The 15,150-nt window shown below is 45.2% G+C and overlaps 1 protein-coding gene across 8 annotated transcripts in view; it reads left to right on the plus strand.

Moving 5' to 3' along the window:
• The window catches only part of PDE9A (phosphodiesterase 9A), a 52,258-nt gene that overhangs the window by 30,277 nt on the left and 6,831 nt on the right, over positions 1 to 15,150 (plus strand). For all 8 annotated transcript variants that reach the window (XM_038147076.1, XM_038147086.1, XM_038147128.1 and 5 more), the window contains 5 exons: positions 3,570 to 3,651; positions 5,806 to 5,880; positions 9,265 to 9,351; positions 13,419 to 13,523; positions 14,988 to 15,070. In XM_038147076.1, the coding sequence (XP_038003004.1) occupies positions 3,570 to 3,651; positions 5,806 to 5,880; positions 9,265 to 9,351; positions 13,419 to 13,523; positions 14,988 to 15,070 (432 nt within the window). The remainder of the gene's footprint in view (positions 1 to 3,569; positions 3,652 to 5,805; positions 5,881 to 9,264; positions 9,352 to 13,418; positions 13,524 to 14,987; positions 15,071 to 15,150) is intronic.

Raw genomic sequence — 15,150 nt, forward strand, 5'->3', positions numbered from 1 at the left:
CCTGTGTCACTGAAGTGCCCCAGTAGGACAAACAAATCACTCTGAGATTGGGAATACTCCTGGGAAGGATGCTGGAGAGGAATACACCATGCTGCTCAAAATGTGGGTGAGGGGGATTTTTCTCAGCAAATGTAACTATGCTGTCTTGGCAGTCTCGGGGTCAAGCTGTCTGACCCTTAATCAAAACTGTTTCCTACCGAGGGCAGTGGGAAATGTGCTAAAAGATTCAGGCTTTATAATCACTCGTTTTTATAAATGTTGCCATGCAGATATGTCAGGAGGCACAATGATAATTCATTCCCATGAAGTCCAAGGCCAAATTCAGCTGTCATATTAGCATACGTGCAGAATAACATTATTAACCTCAGATGCGTGCCTCAGATTTATCCCAGCAGGGTGGAATGCAGTCTGCCCTGTGACTTGCATCATTTCTTTTTGGGGTGTGTGGAGAAATCTCATTAGAAAAATCCAAGCCCAGGTTGGCAGCAAATGCAGGAGCATGTGTGCTGATTTGTGCTGGGTGTGATGTGAGAAACGTGTGTGCCCATGTGTCTTTGCTTCAGCTGTGGTAGGGAGCTGGCAGAGCTGAACAGTGATGCCCAGTGATGATGATGAGCAGTGATGCACAGGTGGACAGGGAATTAGATCCAAAAAAAGAAGTTATGGCAAGTTCAGGTTCGCTCAGTCACCACCACACCACATCAGGATGTACCAGACTGTCCCAGCAGCCATGACTAATTCCCATCCCAGATCCTGTCACCTTCCAATCTATATTTTGTGGTCTAAACAACAAGCTGTTAACAAGAAAAGCTGGAATGGGGGGTATTCCATCTGCTCAGTGCAGCCAGCTCCAGCTGGGGTGCCACCTTCACCGAGGGCTGGTGGTGACATGTGACAGGCTCCAAGCAGCACGGGGTGTGAGGCTGGAAAGCTGTGCTAAAGATGGGAGTGGGCTCAGCAGGGCACAGACACCACCCTGGCTTGCTCTGAGCTCACACTCACAGCTGCTCTCACTGGAGCTCTGCTCAGGCTCGTTCTGCTCAGCATCACCTCGGAGCTGTGTCCACACGGCTCTGTCACAGCTCCTCTTGGCTACCCTAAGCTGCCTCTCCCTCCTCCCAGCTGCTCAAAGGCTCCTCCTGCTCATGCAGAATTCTGCACCCTGTGGGTGTGGGAGCCAAAGCAGCAGCTAGATGTGGGTACAAGTCTGAGGAGATGATGCTCCTTGGTGGCTCCCATCAGGAGCTGCTGAGGAATGAACTGAGGTTCCTTATTCCCAAGCCACCAGAGCCCCCGAGCAGCCAGGTCACCAGCCTGTGGTCACCCCAGCTTAGGGATGCTTGACCCCAGGGTGGCTGAGCAAACCGTCTCCCGCTGGCACGAGATGTGTGAGGGAACAGAGGCATCTCAGGGAAGTGGAAATGCTATTTACTCTCATTTAGACCTGTCATCCTTGTGCAGTGTCATTTGCTAGATAATGCATTGTGGTTACAATTAGGGATCCCATCTGAATTTAATTAATGTACATAAATATTTGTGAGTGCCTGTATCCCTTCAATAAGATCACAGTGTACACAGCTGTATGGGTGTTTACCTTTTCTTGTATTTGCTGTTACATTACCAAATGAGAGAGTAAGGCTGGGCTGCCAGGTTTCTAAAAGCACAGTGAATTGTGCATCTCTCTGTTCAGAAGAGCAAAGCAGCTCCATTTACATCCTCCTCAAATTGCCTTTTTTTTTTTGCTTGTCTGCTTTTTGCACTCACCGCTGGCAGATGCTAATAGCATTATGGTGTCATTTAAAATCATGATCATTTGCAGATACAGTTTTGCATTTGTGAAGCTCCGATGCCTCCTGGCTCTGGTGTGTTCCCCAGTGTGCTGGGATGAAGGCTTCAATATCCTACTACAGCTGGGAATTAGAGATAGCTGGCTGACCCTCAGCTAACCCTGGCAGTCAGCTCCAATTAGGGCAAGGGATGCCCCAATCTCACTATTTTTATCCTACTAATACCTCACACAGTGGAGTTTTGGGGAAACGGCTTTAGAAACAATTAAGACAGCTTTTCATCAAGTGAGAATCTCCTTAAACAGGGCAGGAAAAGGCAGCTGGCTGAAGTCAGCTGACCACCATGAGCTGTAAAATGACATAACTTCCACAGGATTCTGACACTGCCACCAGAAATGACAGCAGACATCAATGTTAAGAGGAGAAAAGAGACCTGGACTAATTCCCAACAGAGAAGAGAATCACTCAAAAGAGATACAATGCAAAATGTAATAATCAGAAATGCACAAACCGAGTTAATGGAATGCTTTGCTTGGCTTCTTTTGAGAGGTTTATTTTTGCTTCCTTTGGCAGGGGGCTTGAAAACTGAGAGAGGATAATCCAAATGTTAGGACTCCAGGGATAAATCCCTGGAAGTGCTCAAGGCCAGATTGGATGGGGCCCTGAGCAACCTGACCTAGCGAGCAGCATCCCTGCCCACGGCAGGGCGGGTGGAGCTGGATGATTTTTAAGGTCCCTTCCAACCCAAACCATTCCATGACTCTATAAATGCAAAATGCAAGAAGATCAGCCCCACACAAGAATTAATAAAGTCTGTGTGGACAACTAGCTGGGGAAAGCCCTGCAAGGCCATCGAGTCCAAGCTGTGCCTGATCCCCACCTTGTCCCCAGCCCAGAGCACTGAGTGCCACATCCAGGCCTTCCTTGGACACTTCCAGGGATGGGCACTCCCAAGCCTCCCTGGACAGACCCTTCCAATGCCTGACCATCCTTTCAGTGAAGGAATTCTCCAGCCTGTCCCTCCCCTGGCACAGTTTGAGGTCATTTGGGAGAAGAGCCCAATCCTCATCTGGCTGCAACCTCATCAGGGAATTGCAGAGGGACGAGGCCCCTCCTGGGCTTCTGCTCAGATGGGAAGGCATCAGCTTGGCTTTTCCATATGCAGAGGAAAGAAGAGTAGATAACTGGCAGTGTTAATAATCAAGCAAGTGCTAATTACCTGTAATTGCTGGCAGTGGCTCCCTTTCTCCAGGATCAGGGAGCCAAGCAGAGATGTCTGCCAAGTCCGTGCCTCTCTGCTGTTGTCCCGCGTGAGGGGCAGCAGCCAAGGAGGTCACACCATCAAAGTGGAAGTTCTCGTGGGCTGCAGCAAGGCTCAGTGGGTGCCCTCAGCAGCGAATCAGCACAGGGGTGCCCACAGCCAGCGTGGTCCCTGGCAGCCCTGGAGAAGGATGCCTGCCATGGACAGCAAGCTGCTCACTGGAAGTTTAAGGAGAAGTGGTTGGGTATCCATGGACGCATGCCTGAACCCAGATGCTTCTCTCTTGAATGCAAATTGAGAAAGGGCAACAGGGGTGTTGCACAAGGGGAGAAAATCCTGAGGAGGATCACACTTTCAAAGCATTTTGAGCAACACTGCATTAGAAAGGGAGAGGCTGTGGAGTGGGATGGATCTCTGAGATCTCTGAGGGGTGGCCACTGGGAGACCAGAGCACCTCTGGCACTTTTTGAGTCACTGTGCTTGTGTTCCCTCAATGTTAAGAGATGAATATTTCATTTCAGGACTAACTGTCCCTGCAAGTACAGCTTCTTGGATGAAAACAAGAGGCCAGCTCCCCGGAGGGATGTACCATCCTACCCAAAGGTACCACCCAGTCCTTGCTCTTCCCATATTCCTGCTGCAGGGCTGCCATCCTGACAAGTGCTGCTTTACAATGTGTGACTCCTTAGCCATTAATTCCCTGTTATTCTAAATCCAAGGTCTGATCCAAAATGCCAATGGAAAAAGCCATCAGTTGCCCGTGGTGACTTAAAGTTTAATTCTCAGTAGTCTTTAATACTTGAAAGCTCGTTAGTGTTTGAAATGTTAATGAACATTGTGCATTCATCAACATTTAACACTCTTTTGTCTAGTTATATTTGTTTATTCTCCACGCTCATAGCAACAATCAAAAACACCCTGTAATGCTGTGTTCTGATTGAAAATAGTGCTGCTGCCTGTTTTCTCCTAATAGATTATTTTTTAATTTAAATAGTAATTTATGGGGATGCTTCACCTAGGGAAACAAAGAGAAAATGCGACATTGGATTCTCTCCGAAATGATTCATTGTCCCTGTGAAACTGAGTTAGTGTATTTGCTAGAGAAAACAGTAATGCTGGAAGAAAAATGTCTCCTGGGCAAGCACAACTGCAAATCCACAGTGATGAATGAGGCTGAAACCATGAAGAGCACAGGGTCTTGAATCCCAGAACCAGCAGTCTTTGCCCACAAGAATTACTAAAAGCTGCCTGGTTATGCGTGCCTGGTGCCCAGCTCAGACCTTGGCAAAACACCAGCTCACCTATTTGCAAATCATGGTTTAACCATGAGCATCTCCTCACACACACCAAAGCTGGCTCAGCCACCCTGAGTCCTCACAGTCCTGTGTGATGCAGATCTGTGACATGGACGTGGCTCTGTGCACATTTGTCTTCAGAGCCCAGCAGAGCAATAAATTCTGCTTTTGTTCTGCTCTGCCTCACTAAAGTGACCTCCACGGAAGCAGAGACTCTGGGACTTCTATTTCTTTTAGTTAACTGTTGCTCCTGACACTAACACATGATTTCACAGAACACATCAGTTCTAAGCCAGTTTTTTCCCTTGATAAGTATATTTGTCAGATTAAACTTTGATGGACTGCTGCATTAGGATCTTGAATTAAGAATAAAGGCTACAAAGAGTTGCACTGACCCACTGCAGAGTAAACTTTTGTATTTCTGCGTTATTCCCAGACCTAAACTCATGGGAGTTTGGGGTTTTGAAGATTTGCAAAATTTGTTACCAGTTGTCAGGGGCTGGATTTGTCCAATGCCAGTGAGGCTGAAGGAAGATGTCATTGCAACTCCAAATCTGTACTGCTAATTTGCAGTTTTCTTGCAGAAAGTCACGCTAAATGCGCATTGTGTGTGCAAATGCAAAACTCCTTGCCTTTTAAAGAAGAAAAATTAATCTTCTGTGTTGTTCCTCCTTGGATTAAATATCAATTTGATGGCTCAGAAATTGTCATTCACCGGCTCAGGAGAGTAAACCCAAACTAGAGACAGCCATGGTAAATGGGCCAATTGAAGCCACAAGGGTTTTGAGTCCCAAAACCACTGATGAATAGGATCCTGAAAAGATGAATCTGCAGAGTCCTGATATCCCCATGTCTTTTAACCCTGCACATTCCTTTTCTTTTCATTTTCTATACGACCATAACTGGTGAATGAGCTTGATTTTGTTTTAGGCTTTGAGCGTAATGATAAAAAATCACTTGAATCTTGCAGGCTGACAACCGATTTGAAACTGTGGGCACTCTTGAAAAAACACTTGAAATGAGAGCATAAATCATCTGAAAATAAACACATCATCCCCACCAGTTAATTTAGCACTGTAAGCAGAGACACTTCACACCACCCCTCCCTAACTGGCAGCTTCGAGTGCCTGATGCTCTGCAGGCAGCAGAACCAGTGCAGGGATGGGTCTGTGCTCTGTGCCCTTGGTTTTCTGTGCTGGATTTAGCCATGACCCTCACCTTAACACCTCCACTCTCCCTTTTCTCCCAAGTTCTGCTCCACAAGGATCTGCCCCAATGAGCAGCTGCCAGCTGGCAGGAGGGGTGAGGAGGGTTGGGTGGCCAGAGGGAAGATCATTTGCTCTCTCCTCGGGAAGTATGGCTAAATCCCTCATGAATGGAGCCCTGGGAGCCCCAAGGACATGCCAACAGCATTCCCATGGCAGGCACACCCTTGTTTACCCTCGTGCCTTTCTGTCTGCAGTACATGCTGTCCCAGGAGACCATCGAGGCTCTGCGGAAACCAACTTTTGACGTCTGGCTGTGGGAGCCCAACGAGGTGAGGATGCCAGGTTGGCAGGGTTGGCACTTTCTGAGAGCCAGTAGGGCCAAAAGAGCCCTTTGAGACATCCTGCAGGGTTTTTCCCCCTTTTCTGCCCCTTACTCTCTGTATTTTTTTCATTTCCATACCACACCAGAAATGCTGTGCTTCTCCCTAGCAGATGCCAGGTAGATTATGCAGCTTATCATATCCTGGCTCCTCTTTATTTGCTCTTTAATCTCTTCCTAGTAAAGTTCCTCAACTGGTGCACTGTCATTACTGCCACATGAGTTCTCCCATACCATTTTATCTGAACAAATCAATCCCCAGTGAAGTGTGTGCTTGAGCACATCATCAATAACTCCACTCAAATCAATAAAGCAGCAGGCAGAGGTGCAGTCATTGATTCACACCCCTTCAGCTGAGGGTTTTTTTCTGCAGCTTGTTCTGAAGAGGTTGCAAGGCTGCATTCACAGCCAATTAGTATCTCCTTGCTGCTTAATTTTCTTCCTTTTTTTTACTGCTATTAGTGTTATTGATGGTTCATCACTTGTGCTGCAGAAGGTTCTGCAAGGTCCATGTGTAAACCTCCAGAAGAGGGAAGGAGAAGGATGTTAAGAGTGGACAGCTTATAATATAATGTTAAAACCAGATTTAGCAAGTAGTAGCAAATCTCACTCAATGAAAGCATAATGGAGGACAGGACTAAACCAGGGGATTAGTGCTGTTTTTTACCCAGGGGAAGGCTTGGGTAGCTCTGGCAGCACCCCTAGCAGCAATCACCCAAATTATTCTGCACACAGAGTGATTTTGGCTCAGCATGACAAGGAGAAACGCCCCATTCCCTTCAGGATATCTCCTGTCTGGAAGAACAGCAGAAGGGCTCTCTGGTGGCTTTAGGTCCATCTCCCATTCACTCAGAGCTTCCCTTGTGTGGTCAGAGCTGCTCTGCAGCCACTGCTCCCTCTCTGTACCGTGGCCATAAATGCCTGTGAGCTCTTTGCAGCAAGAGGGAGCCTGACAGGTGCACCATAACACCGCCGGATTATTGCTGTTCTGACTATCAAGAAAGAATGAGGAGAGACAAAACCCATTCTCCATGGTTTCCTGGGGGCTGGGGGACAGTGCTTTAGCACAGCAATTCACTCAGAGGGCTAGGGAACAGGAGGGTGTGGAGATTTAACTTGCCCTGCAAGGAGGAGTCTGCTCAGAAATGAGATTCCCCACAAGCTGTGGTGAGTTGAGCACCATATGGGTTCATCTCTCCCTCTCTGTGTTTACAGAGGACATTTCAATTCTGTCAGTGCTTGTTTAGCAGTGAGTGTTTGCCCACGTGCTCCGAGTGGGACGGGCAGGTCACAAACCTCGCTCAGCTGTGAGCAAATGACTCGTGTGCCCTGCTGCATCTCAGGCAACACAGCTTTGCAGCAAGCCTGGTCCTCCTTCTCAAATGCCCTCTCACTTTTCAAGCCTTACAAGAGTCCCATATTCAAGCTTTTGCTGCTGACCAAGAAAGCCAAACATGAAAACCGAGACTCCCCTGCGTTCAGGGGCAGGAGTTTTGGGACTGAGAGTCGCCTCCTCACTCACCCAAAGCTCTCTTGGCAACAGCTGCATTTCTAAGGGCAATTCAGCACTTCTGGATAAAGTTTCTTGTCTTGGGAAGTCTTTTATGGAGCCATTGCAAAACAGATATTCTACCAGGACAAGGGGATTTTCAGCAAAATGCTGTCCGTGTGATCTGAGCAGCATTCAGCTCATGGCATTGTCCCTCAGGCCTTGCAGGAAAATTTCTTCCTGTTTGGATTACTCAAAATCAGCCCTGTTGTTATTCCATGACTTATATTTATATTTCCCTGGATAAATATCAAGTTTCATTAGATTAAATCATTTTTTTTCTGGTGAGTTTCTAAGAGCCTAAATAACAGAAAACTGACTAGAAATGCCCCCAGGGCTGTATTTGTGACATTATACCCCTCATGTTGAAACCCCTGGTTTGCCTTGCAGTCTAAAAACTGCATTTTTTAACACAACGGCCACATTCCATCCCCTGCAGTATGGGCCTTCAGAAATGGGAATGCATGTACACGTAAACTCCTGAACTCCAGGAAACCTGTTCATTTCTGACTGCTGGAAGCTGTTAAGCACCCAAACACTTGAGATTATCAATATCTTTTCTTTTCAATTCTTTGAGAGTATCAATCTCTTGAGATTATCAATATCTTTTGTTTTCAATTCTTTCAGATTATCAATATCTAGAGATTATCAATATTTTTTGTTTTCAATTCTTTGAGATCATCAATATCTTTTGTTTTCAATTCTTTGAGATTATCAATCTCTTGAGATTATCAATATTTTTTGTTTTCAATCCTTTGAGATCATCAATATATTTTATTTTCAATTCTTTGAGATTATCAATATCTTTTGTTTTCAATTCTTTCAGATTATCAATATCTAGAGATTATCAATATCTTTTATTTTCAATTCTTTGAGATCATCAATATCTTTTGTTTTCAATTCTTTGAGATTACCAATATTTTGAGATTATCAATATCTTTTGTTTCCAATTCTTTGAGATTATCAATTTTTTGAGATTATCAATATCTTTTGTTTTCAATTCTTTCAGATTATCAATATTTTGAGATTATCAATATCTTTTGTTTTCAGTTCTTTCAAGCCCAGATGATTAAACGTGAGGGGTGGTGCTAAATTACCTGAGTCCCCCTTGCTGCTGCAGAGCAGATGTTGTCTCAAAAGAGCTGCCTGTGCTTGCATTTCAGCTATAGGGATTCATAGTTACAGTCCCCATGAGGGGATAATCACAAAACTGCTGCACTTTTGTAGGGTTATAATGGGAAATCTTTTAAACAAGAAATATGAGGTAAGATAGTGGAGTTAGGAGCTCACCAGAAGTCATAAAGAAAGAAGGTATTGACAAATGTCTGAAATAAATGTTTCTTCAGGGATCTCTTCTTTTCTGCTGTCGTTTTCTATTCAGCTGAGCCTGATCCATTTCTGTCCAGCCGGGGAGAAGCTCCCTCTGGTTTCACTGAGCAATAGGACACATCCCAGCTGAACTAGAAAAATGGCAATGCTTTATTTTTGTGAGCAGGAATTTCTGTGATACACACAAATCTCAATCACTGAAGAGTGCTGGTGCGATACTCAAAGCCCTGCACAAAGCCTGTGAAGTCAACAGCAGCTTTCAGCTTCAAAAAGCTTTCAGCCCCTCTCCGTCTCCCCTCTTGCACCGTCTTTAATCATGCAGTCTTTGAACATCTTTCTTTCATCTGAAGAGGGGCTCTGCAATTATTTGATGCTTGCGAGAGGGAAATTCACTTCCCGGGGTGTCCTCAAGGGATATTTACAGAGCCAACAATAACCTGCCTGTTCCTGCTGCAGATGCTGAGCTGTTTGGAGCACATGTACCACGACCTTGGGCTGGTCAAAGACTTCAACATCAATCCTATCACCTTGAAGAGGTGGTTGGTGAGTATGTCAAGTTACTGGTGTTTGCAGTTTTTCACATTCAGGAATCAACAAGCAAGGCTTTCAGTCATGGAATTAACATGACTGGCATGAGTAATCCCAATGAAAGCAGTCAGTCTATACAAATTCTCAAAATTTAAGTACTTCGGAAAATGTTTGCATTCTCGTGGTCACAAATGACTCTTTTTTACCTGTTTTGTATTCATTTGCTGAGGTTTCTATCGCTGGAAGCAGTTCATTTCTGCTGAATGCTCTTGATACCTGCTGTAAATGGAGGCAAGACAAGTGCCTTCAGATATAGCTAGAAAGTGCAGTAATCATCCAAAGTACCAAATCACAGGGAGCAGAGGAAAGAGCAAGTCAGGAAGGAAAAGGAATTGCTGAGAAGGTAACTTTCTTTGCTTCGGTCTTTGATGTGAGAATGTTGCAGAGATGCAAAATGTGAGAAAGATGAGATCATACCAAAAGTGAGATGGCTGAGGGAGAAACACTGGAATATTTAAAAAGCAATGAGCTTTCAGGTCCAAGGGAGAGCAAAAGAAAGTGTTTGCTAAAAAGCTGAAGAATATATTGGCTTTCTTAGAAAAAACCCATCGTGTTCCTAGAGAACTGTAGACCAGTAAATATTTTAACCATTGTTTAAAAAGCATCCAAGGATAGCCTGAGGAATTATAACGAGTGAAAAGTTACCTCTGTGTCTCACAAATGGATTGAGACAATAATTAGAAACATCATGGTGTGAATTCATCAAACACATGTTTCATAGGATTCCTGTACTAAAGATTTACACCTCATTAATCTCTTCTAATTCCCTGAGGAGCTTGCAGAGAGTAGAGGGCACTGTTTTAGATGGATGTAGACTCCTGAAAAATTTCACAAAATCAGGAGGTAGCTGGAAAAGACAAAGAAAAGACGGGGTCTGGGTGTTACAGCACAGCAGTGGCAGGAGGCACATGGGGCTGTCACTGCTGGGTGTCCTGCTGCAGGAGGGACACAACAAGGCTGAGCAGAGCCTGGAATAAGGGATAAAATGTCGCCACAGAAGCTAGGAGGCTCATCTGAAATTTATTTCCAGTGCTGGTGAAGCTTTTTTAGAAAAATAATATGACTGCATTAAAGGAGACACCAAAAATTACCAAAAGCTGGTAAATCTCTCTCTGAAGAAGGCAAATGAAAAGCTGGGTGGTGTTGACCTTATAAAGCAGCTGAAGACAAGGGGTGGGATGAAACCCAACACAAACAAGGGTAACACAGAGTGGATAAACCAGAAGATCTCCTCCTCCTCCTGTTTCACAGCCCAAAAACATGGGAAGCAAGGTGATATGTCAACACACACCAACAGCCCGCCCACACACTGCTGCAGGCAGCTTCCCCTAGCTCGTGTCTCCAAGCATATTGTCACTACTAACATTTAAGACATCCTCACTCTGAGCAACAAAAGGGGATTTTGTTGTGTATTTTCTACAAAGGTAAGGCAGGGTGAGGTCTCCCATCTTCTTGAAGAAAGGAAAATGACTTTTAAAAGCCTCAAGGGCTCTGCTCCAAGGTGGCACAGTATGGGCATCACTTTGAACTCAAGTGGGAGAGAAAAAGCCACCTCATGCTTCTCCCACATCCACTGGCTACAGAAGTCTTCCAGAAAGAGGAGGAAAGAGTGATTAATGCAACCCAGTCACTCCATCCCTCCTGAGTCAGGAGTCCCCTGGGATGCTCTGGGCTCCAGTGCTGGATGTGTACGTTGCATCCGTGCAGTTTTGGGCAGTGCCGTGTGTAGGCTGTGAGATACCACCTGTGAGCCTGGCTGACAACCATATCATGCCGTTCCTGTCATTTTAAAGTAATGAAATGTGTTTCTAAAATCCTTGCTGCAGAGTAAATCTGTGCAGCTTTTGCAAGGAAGCCCACAAATACTGAATAAGCATTGAAACACCACACTTCTCTTGACCTCACCCAGAGCTTTGAGGTCTCCTAGAAGTCAGGTGATGGGTTGAAGTGTTTGGTCCTGATGGGGTGTGAGGACTCCTGAAGTCAACGCCTGATTTAGCTGGAGGAGGGGACAGGAATTCTGTCCATGTCATTAATTCAGGCTCAGTAGCTGAAGCATGAGGGCTCTGTGGGCTCCAGGCTTTGGAGGAGGACTCAGAAGAGGGGTCTAGCCATGCTGCTAACTCTTGGCTGCTTTGTGAGGGACAGGAAACCAGAGCAGCATTGGAATAATGACTGTGGCACGTGTCAACCCAGCTGTGCCAGCCTCCCTCTGCCAGCCTGGCTGGCACTGGCCAGGACACAGGGACAGACAGGCTTTATCCTACCTGTGGAACGAGGGCAACCAAGGCAGCATCTGTAGAAAGTTAAACCCCACAACTGTGGTTCCTGTGAGCCCGTGACAGCTCAATCTCTCCCAGGCTGGCAGGCATAGGAAACCCACCCAGGTGTGCTCCAGCCTGGTGTGCATTCACGTCTTCTCCGTGCCGAGCAACACGTCCCAAAGTGCCACCTCTGAGCAATGGCAAGTGAAATGACAGCCACGTTTCAGCCCTCAAGGTATCAGAGCTGCAGTTTGTATCCAGCAGGAGAAGGGGCCAGGGGTGGGCTCTGAGCCCTTACAGTCCCCATTTAAGCCACTGCAAGGTTTGAAATAGAAATTCAGGATGAGAGTAGAGTGTCCTCTCCTGAGGGTGAGATGCAGCTGTGCTGGGATGTTTGCCCATTGCTGGCTGGTGTCAGAGGGGATTTTCTGTGAGCTTTACCTGAGGGTGAGATGCAGCTGTGCTGGGATGTTTGCCCATTGCTGGCTGGTGTCAGAAGGGATTTTCTGTGAGCTTTACCTCCTGGTGAATTCTTGGAAGACACAAATGAGAAAACCACCTTCACTCTCCTGTGAAAATTTAAAAAGTTTAATAAAGGACAATAGGAGACAAAGACCACAGAGCAAAGGTTATTATGGCCGGGTGCATCTTGGCATTCAGCCAGGAGCACACTGTTATTTTTGGGGATACCCCTTAAATACCTTTTCCCTTACATCAGCCCTTTGCATATTCATAGACCTTTATGCATAGTAAACTTTTCCCCCAAACTAGTTTACATGTTCCAAGAATTGTTTAGCACATCTCCTCCTTGGGATCCACCTTTTTTGAGCGTGCACATTCCTTGGCTGTGGTTTTAGTCCTTTTTTACCACCTCCAGTTTTGGGCCTTGGTCCACACTGTCGTCAGAGGGTGAGTGCTGATGGTTGGCAGATCTGTAGAGGTGTCCTCATCCTGTGTTCATTGGGTGTTATCCCATCCCAGCAGGCATTTTAACACAAGCACACCTATATCAGCTATTTCACTGCTATGTCTAAGCTTCATTAACAACAGAAATAAAAACTATATCTTTGGAACGAAGTTACTTTAGCATCACACATATAGAATCCATTTTAATGTTTGCAAAAAGCCAACATTACAATATGTATTATAACATAAATCTCACCCAGGAAGGCAGAAAGTGTCAGAGGCCCTGTGCTGTCACTCTGACCTAGCAGAGAATAATCCTGGGCCCCACAGTATAGGAATGTGCCCCTTGTTGACACAGTGACAAAACTATCCTTTGTCTCCTCAAGCAGGAAAAGAGCCTAGAAGTTCATTTCCTCAATTAGGTGAAAAGACACCTCATAAGCCTGGGGGACTTCACCTCAAACTTAAGGATAGCTAACTGGACAAGAGCCAAAAATTCCAGCCTGAGCAATTCACTAGAAAAAGAAGAGAGCAAAGAAACTGTTTGCTTTTGTGGGGTGTTTTACCAGGAGCAAGAACTTCTTGCACCTGGCTTGGTTTTTCTCTGTGAAGAGTTTTGTTATTTTGCCTTTTATTAAAACCTTTTTGTTTCCAACACTACCACAGAAGCCATCCTGCTGATTTTATGCCTTCTGAGGTAGCTGAGCTATCTTGGGTGTGAAATAGACCTCCAAGAGCTTATGAAACCTGACTCTAGGAGACCCCTATTTCACAATAGGACTCCTTGAAGGATTTCCAGTGCTTGGTAAACAGCTCTGCTACTTCTGACAGCTCCATTCCCTCTCTCTGCAGCTGTGTATCCACGACAATTACAGGAACAACCCCTTCCACAATTTCCGGCACTGCTTCTGCGTCACCCAGATGATGTACAGCATGATCTCGCTCTGCAGCCTCCAGGTACCACCCCCTCCATGGCAACCACTCCATTCCCACCCTGAAACCCATTCCCACCCCAGCCACTTCTGCAAAACGGGCCACCAGCCTGCTGGCGAGGGGTGGCCTTTGGGGAGGCTGCACTTGCTCAGTCCCCAGGGGTGGGAAATGGATTTGTAGGGAATTCTCAGGGCCTGACAGAAGGCTCACACAGTGTGCAAACACAGGGACAAGAAATGCTGACTGAGAAATGCCCTGGAATAGGACAGACATTGTTGGGAGAGAAATGGAGCTAGAAACAAGTTTCAAAGGATGGCCTCACAAAGGATGGCCTCTGGATACCTTAGAGAAATAGAACCATGAAAGGTGCATTGTATTAAGACCCACAAAGAGTGATTTTAGATGATTGGCTTTAAGGCATCTACAGTGTTAATTATGGTATTAATTGCAGCGTTATTTGAAGTATAGCATGGCAAAAACTAATAGGCCAAGGAACACTTATAGTGTATTGTAATTAAGAAATAGCTGAATTCTGATTGTGATGGTGTGAATTATAACATCAGTATTGTCTCACCCTTCATATGAAACTGAAAATAGAATAAAAGCTTTTTGAACAACTCTCAGTTACCCCATGTCTAGATCAGCAAAAAACTTAATCTGACACCCAGGCACACAAGGAGAGGTGTTGCATTTCCACCTCAGCCATTCCATTCCTGACTCCCAGCACCTGCACAGCTTTCTGAGGCTGCTGGGGAGGTAACTTCACCCCCTGGATGTCCACAGTTTGTACTCTGATGGAGTGTAACATTTAGGAATGATAGACAAACCTCTACTGACTTATGGTCTGTGGGTTTGTTCTTTGTTTGGGACACAAAATGTTCCCACAAGAGGTTTCCCCGAAATTTGTGTTTTTAACTGTGCTTGTCCTGTAGCCTGGCATGTGCAGGACGTACATTTCACCTTTATTTTGTCCAAAACTATAGGCATCAATTAATTTCACTGTCTGGATAACCCGCACTCATATATTCATTTCATTTCTATACAAAACTGCTTTTTTTCACTTTAAAAAAACCCCTTTTTTCTCTGTAGTTACACATATAAGTTACTGGCCAGAATGCAGTGGCAACAGAGACATCTTCCAGCCCTCCCTTTTCCTAATCAGGGTGCTCAAATGACTTCTAAGAGACTGTACTAATGTCTCAGTGCTTTTATATCATCTCTGCAGTAATAGCAAGTTTCAAGGAAATTGCCTCCTCTGAGCTGCTCTTATTTCATGCAACAAAGGCAAACCTGAGTCATTTTTACTGGAAGGGAAGGCAGATTTCTCTCTCTTGACTGAAGTAAATTCATCTAAGGAAAAATGCTTCATTTTGCTCAGATTTGCATTTCTCTAAAAAGTAAATATGTCTGGTTTCTTTATTTCTTTTGATTTACAGGGATAAGGGAAGTAGGAATCATAATACTGCATTCATGTTTTGTATTTTGCAGGAGAAATTTTCCCAAATTGACATTTTGATTCTCATGACTGCAGCAGTGTGCCACGACTTGGACCATCCAGGCTATAACAATACGTGAGTCTGTTCTCCTGCCTTCTCTTCCCCCAAAATCTCTTGGGAAGGTGACACTGGTTGGCATTTTTTGGTAGATCAGG

This window comes from Motacilla alba, chromosome 1 (assembly GCF_015832195.1).
Source record: "Motacilla alba alba isolate MOTALB_02 chromosome 1, Motacilla_alba_V1.0_pri, whole genome shotgun sequence".
Lineage (NCBI taxonomy): Eukaryota > Metazoa > Chordata > Aves > Passeriformes > Motacillidae > Motacilla > Motacilla alba.